The 5,992-nt window shown below is 40.2% G+C and overlaps 1 protein-coding gene across 1 annotated transcript in view; it reads right to left on the minus strand.

Moving 5' to 3' along the window:
• FRMD4B (FERM domain containing 4B) overlaps positions 1-5,992 on the minus strand; it is a 236,970-nt gene that overhangs the window by 46,062 nt on the left and 184,916 nt on the right. The window contains exons 10-11 of the mRNA XM_011971028.1: positions 3,033-3,090; positions 966-1,052 (exon numbers count right to left, since the gene is read on the minus strand). Of these exons, the coding sequence (XP_011826418.1) occupies positions 966-1,052; positions 3,033-3,090 (145 nt within the window). The remainder of the gene's footprint in view (positions 1-965; positions 1,053-3,032; positions 3,091-5,992) is intronic.

Here is a 5,992-nt window from a genome sequence, read left to right on the forward strand (position 1 = left end):
TTTGAGATGGAGTTTCTCTCTGTTGCCCAGGCTGGAGTGCAGTGGCACGATCTTGTCTCACTGCAACCTCTGCCTCCCAGGTTCAAGCAATGCTCATGCCTCAGCCTCCCGTGTAGCTGGGATTACAGGTGCCTGCCACCACACGTGGCTAATTTTTTTATTTTTAGTAGAGACGGGGTTACACCATGTTGATCAGGCTGGTCTCGAATTCCTGACCTCCTGATCTGCCTGCCTTGGCCTCCCAAAGTGCTGGGATTACAGACAGGAGTCACCATATCCGGCCTGTGACCCTTTAATAAATAGCACACAACTGATTTTTCTCTACAAAAAGCGGACATGTTCACTGCAGAAAATTGTGAAACAGAGATAATAGCATCAGAAGAAAGATGACTTATACCGCATCATTGAGAGATCACTAGCACCAAAAAATTTGGCTGATGTCTTTATTATTCATTTATATGTCTACCATCCAATTCAAATATGTATATGTATAAATGTACATACAAAATTTACAAAATAAATGGCATCATCCTGTTCATACTAACATGAAATAGAAACCTAATGATGTGAGCTTGTGGCTGGGCATGGTGGCTCACGCCTATAATCCCAGCATTTTGGGAGGCCAAGGTTGGCGGATCATTTGAGGTCAGAAGTTTGAGACCAGCCTGGCCAACATGGCAAAACCCCGTCTCTACTAAAAGTACAAAAATTAGCCGGGTGTGGTGGCGCATGTCTGTAATTCCAGCTACTTGGGAAGCTGAGGCAGGAGAATCGCTTGAGCCCAGGAGGCGGAGGTTGCAGTGAGCCACTATCACCCCACTGCACTCCAGCTTGGGCGACAAAGCAAAACTCCATCTCAAAAAAACCCAAAACCCCCAACAGCCTAATGGTGTGTGCTTGTCAACTATGTTGTGATTAGCACCTTTTGAACAGTTTAAAGTTCTCCTAAAGTGATTCGAACTTACCTTCCGAGGCTTCACCTTGTCTTGTATATCATACTGGCCAATTCCCTTATAGCTGATTCCAAGCCACCAAGGAAGTCCTTGCTTATCCTAGAAGATGAAAAAGCATGAGAACCAAGACCTAGCTGTTAACTCTTCTAGAAATGAATAAAATTTACCAATTTCACCTTTTTTTTTTTTCCTTGAGACAGAGTCTCGTTCTTTCACCAGGCTGGAGTGCAGTGGCATGATCTCGACTCACTGCAACCTCTGCCTCTGGGTTTGAGCAATTCCCCTGCCTCAGCCTCCCGAGTAGCTGGGGTTACAGGTGCACACCACCACGCCTGGCGAATTTTTTGTATTTTAGTAGAGATGGGGTTTCGCCATATTGGCTAGGATGGTCTTGATCTGTTGACCTCATGATCTGCCCACCTCAGCCTCCCAAAGTGCTGGGATTACAGGTGTGAGCCATCACACCCGGCAATTTCACCTCTTAACAAGTATCAGCAAGTCAAAATAAAGCTGTCTTGATAAACAAAACATTATTTAAAAACCTAACTTGTTATTAAAACATCTTGGAGTTTCTTCAAATAGAATCTTTAAGTTGAAGTAGTCCAATACTGTTAATACCATCAAAAAGAGTAAAGCATTACTGCTTTAATTAAACAGTTGGAGAAAATAAATAAAATGTAAGTAATTCAACTAAGAATTAATCCAGTAAAAAGCCAGTTATCCATTAAAAAAAAAAAAAAAAAAAAGCTCTTTCTCTCTTAATTAGTAACCAGTTATAAAAGGTTGGGGACGTTTCCAAAGAATTACAAAGATAAGAAAAGTGGTTCCAATTCCTGATGTTTATAAAACAATTAACAATGAACATTGGGATACTGAAAACCCTTTTGGAGAACTATACAATTCAATGACAGGATGTTTGAATAATTGGTTTCAGGTACATATGGGGAGGTGAGTAATATTTTTTTCATAAATTTATCTTTTATGTTTTGCCAAAGCATAGAATATACTGACACAGGAAAAGGAAAATTTAGGCTTAGACAGATTCCTATATACAAACTGGAGTCAGTAGAAATTAAAGTTAAATTGGAGACTGGGCATGGTGGTTCATGCCTGTAATCCCAGCACTTTGGGAGCCCGAGGCGGGTGGATCACCTGAGGTCAGGAGTTCGAGACCAGCCTGGCCAATATGGTGAAACCCCATCTCTACCAAATATACAAAAAATGAGCCAGGTGTGGTGGTGCGTGCCTATAATCCCAGCTACTCTGGGGGCTGAGGCAAGAGAATTGCTCAAATCCGGGAGGCAGAGGTTGCAGTGAGCTGAGATCACGCCACTGCACTCCAGCCTGGGCAGTAGAGCTAGACTCCATCTCAAAAAAAAAAAAAAAAGTTAAATTGGTACTGATTTTTAGCACAGGTATTCTCATTATGTAAATATTTTTTATCTAATTCCCCATCATTTTGAATTGTATAGAGATATGAACATTATCATAACATGAAAAGTCAATCAAGAACTGATCAATTATAAAATTATTTCTCTTCCAAACAAGACATCCTTAACACTTTCATCTCATCATCTCAAAATATCTGTCAATCTCTCCCTGCTTATAAACATCTGAAAATACTTTTCATCATCTCAAAATATTTCTTTGTCAATCTCTCCCCACTTATAAAACACCTGAAAATACAGTGTATGTAATACACTGATTGAAACATGGTATTGCAAATCCTGTAAAAATTTCAGCATTCCATGAAGCTGTTGAAATAATGCTGGAGACTGCATAATTTTCTAACAAAAGCATTCTCAAATGAAGATCTGGTAGTGCTAGAAAGGTGACCAACTGGAAAAAGGACCGATCAGCAAGCAAAGGTGTTTCAAAAGAGAATGATCTGAACATCTTAGGACGAAGAGAGGTCTTGGAAAAACATTTTACCATAGCAAGTATTTTGCAAAAATAATGTGCTTTATAATTTGCTACAAATGGCAAGATAAAATCAGCCTTTTATGTATTACGAGAAAAGCTGGTATTGTGCAATAACTCTTAATAATCATGAAAGCTTTGTTATGTAAAACGATTTACCTTTACTGCATAATAATGGACACCATAAGTTGGTAGAGCTTCTACTATTTTCATATACCTATGGAAAATAAATATGTATCACAATCTTATTAAAATAGTTATTTTCTCTTTTGGGAAAAGTGATTTAAAGAAACACCATGTTTCTACTTTCCTCACTATTAGAATAATTAATAAGTTTCACTCAAATAGAAACAGAATAAACTATTTTGGGGAGTAATATATTTTAGCTTATTCAAATGTTAGGAAAATGCTAATAGAACCTCAATTTCAAAATTACAGAAAATGTTACTTTCCACACATTCAAATGTTTACGGATTAGGAATGTACCGTATTATAAACTCCACTTGCAAGTGTTTTTACAGTAAGCCCCTAATGATGCAAGCAATGAGCACCAACTTTTGGGTCATACTCATAAGTTAAACAATAAAGCTATTCCATATATTGCTTGTGGTAGAGGTTACATAACTAGAAACATCTGTCAAAACTCCTAGAACTATATACTTTAAAACTATGAATTATGTAAACCTGACTTAAAAAATATGTCCCCCCGAGGCCGGGCGCAGTGGCTCACGCCTGTAATCCCAGCATTTTGGGAGGCAGAGGTGAGTGGATCACCTGAGGTCAGGAGTTCAAGACCAGCCTGGCCAACATGGTGAAACCCCGTCTCTACTAAAAATACAAAAATTAGCTGGGTGTTGTGGCGGGCACCTGTAATCCCAGCTATTTTGGAGGCTGAGGCAGAAGAATTGCTTGAATTCAGGAGGTGGAGGTTGCAGTGAGCCGAGATTGCACCATTGCACTCCAGCCTGGATGACAGAGCGAGAATCTGTCCAAAAAAAAAATTTAAAAAGTCCCCCCAAAATAAAAATTAAAGCGACGATCCCGCTACTTGCTATTTTTAATTCAGTAGTGTTTATTGTACACCTTTAAGCCTTTGGAGTGGACTAAATTGTGTAACGCTTCCTCTCTGCCCTCAGGGAACTGAGGCTCTTGTTTTAACACAAGTAGATTTTTAATGACATTTTGATGATCAATTTCTCCAGAAACTGTAATCAATAATTTGACATATGTTTTAAAAGTAAATGGCCTACATGTAAATGAATATAAGAGGTTAAATGTGTCAAGGTCATGCAGCAACTAAACTGCAGAGTCAGAATTCTAACAAAATGGGCCGGACTTCACATCCTAGAACCTTAATCACCAAGTGAAACCATCTCTTAGATGAAGCCACACAATAATGATCAGAAGACTCTGCATTTAAGCGTGGCTACTGTTTTTTTTTTTTTTTTTTAATTGTTTTTTAGGTTCCAGGGTACTTGTGCAGGATGTGCAGGTTTGTTACATAGGTAAATGTGTGCCATGGTGATTTGCTGCACCTAACAACACATCACCTAGAGATTAGGGCCAGCATGCATTAGCACTTTTCTCCAATGCTCTCTCCCACCCCAGCCCTCTCCTGACAGGCCCCAGTAAGTGTTGTTCCCCTCCCTGTGTCCATGTGTTCTCATTGTTCAGCTCCTACTTATAAGTGAGAACAAGTGGTGTTTGGTATTCGGTTCCTGCATTAGTTTGCTGAGGATAATGGCTTCCAGCTTCATACATGTCCCTGCAAAGGACATGATCTCATTCCTTTTTATGGCTACATAGTATTCCATGATGTGTATGTACCACATTTTCTTTAAATTGATCCAGTCTATCACTGATGGGCATTTGGGTTGATTCCATGTCTTAAGCATGGGACTTTGTAATATACAGTCACGCATTGCTTAACAATGAAGATACATTCTGAGAATTGTGTTGTTAGGTGATTCTGTCCTTGTGCACACATCATGGAGTGCACTTACACAAACCCAGATGGTAGAGCCCACTACACAGTTAGGCTGTATGGTATGGCCTATTGTTCCTAGGCTAACCTGTATAGCATGTTACTGAGCTGAAATATTGTAGGCAATTATAATACAATGGTAAGTATTTGAGTATCTAAACATAGAAAAGATACAGTAACAATATGGTATTATAATCCTATGGACCCACCATTGTATATGTGGACAGAAATGGTACATGGCTGTACTCACTAGTTTATTCTAAAACCCTTAATGAAAATTGTCACTACTTCTTTTTACTTTTCAGTTCAGAAAACAGGCACAATGAATTAAAATATCAAGGATCCAACTTCAGGATGCTAACTTCTGATTTCTGCTGCAAAGATAACAGAAGGTGTGTTTTGATAAAAATGAGATTAGAGGCTGGGCACAGTGGCCCACGTTTGCAATCCCAGCATTTTGGGAGGCCGAGGTGGGAAGATTATTTGAGGTCAAGAGTTTGAGACCAGTCAGGCCAACATGGGGAAACCATCTCTACTAAAAACACATAAATTAGCTGGGCATGGTGGCACACGCCTATATCATCCCAGTTACTCAGGAGGCTGAGGCACGAAAATTGCTTGAACCCAGGAGGCGGAGATTGCAATGAGGTCGAAGATTGCATCACTGCACTCCAGCCTGGGTGACAGAGGGAGACTCTGTCTCAAAAAAAAAAAAAAAGAAAAAAAAAAGAGAGAGAGAGAGAGAGAGATTAGAGCAAAGAAGTAGGAGTGTGAGGAAAATCTACAATCTCCAAGTCCTTATTTCAGTTTTTACAGGCATAGAAATGATTTTAAAAGTTTTGGCCGGGCGCGGTGGCTCAAGCCTGTAATCCCAGCACTTTGGGAGGCCGAGACGGGCGCATCACGAGGTCAGGAGATCGAGACCATCCTGGCTAACACGGTGAAACCCCCTCTCTACTAAAAAATACAAAAAACTAGCCGGGCGAGGTGGCGGGCAACTGTAGTCCCAGCTACTCGAGAGGCTGAGGCAGGAGAACGGCATAAACCTAGGAGGCGGAGCTTGCAGTGAGCTGAGATCCGGCCACTGCACTCCAGCCTGGGCCACAAAGCGAGACTCCGTCTCAAAATAAATAAA

The sequence above is a fragment of the Mandrillus leucophaeus genome, unplaced genomic scaffold (genome assembly GCF_000951045.1).
Source record: "Mandrillus leucophaeus isolate KB7577 unplaced genomic scaffold, Mleu.le_1.0 Scaffold121, whole genome shotgun sequence".
In the NCBI taxonomy this organism is placed as follows: Eukaryota; Metazoa; Chordata; class Mammalia; order Primates; family Cercopithecidae; genus Mandrillus; species Mandrillus leucophaeus.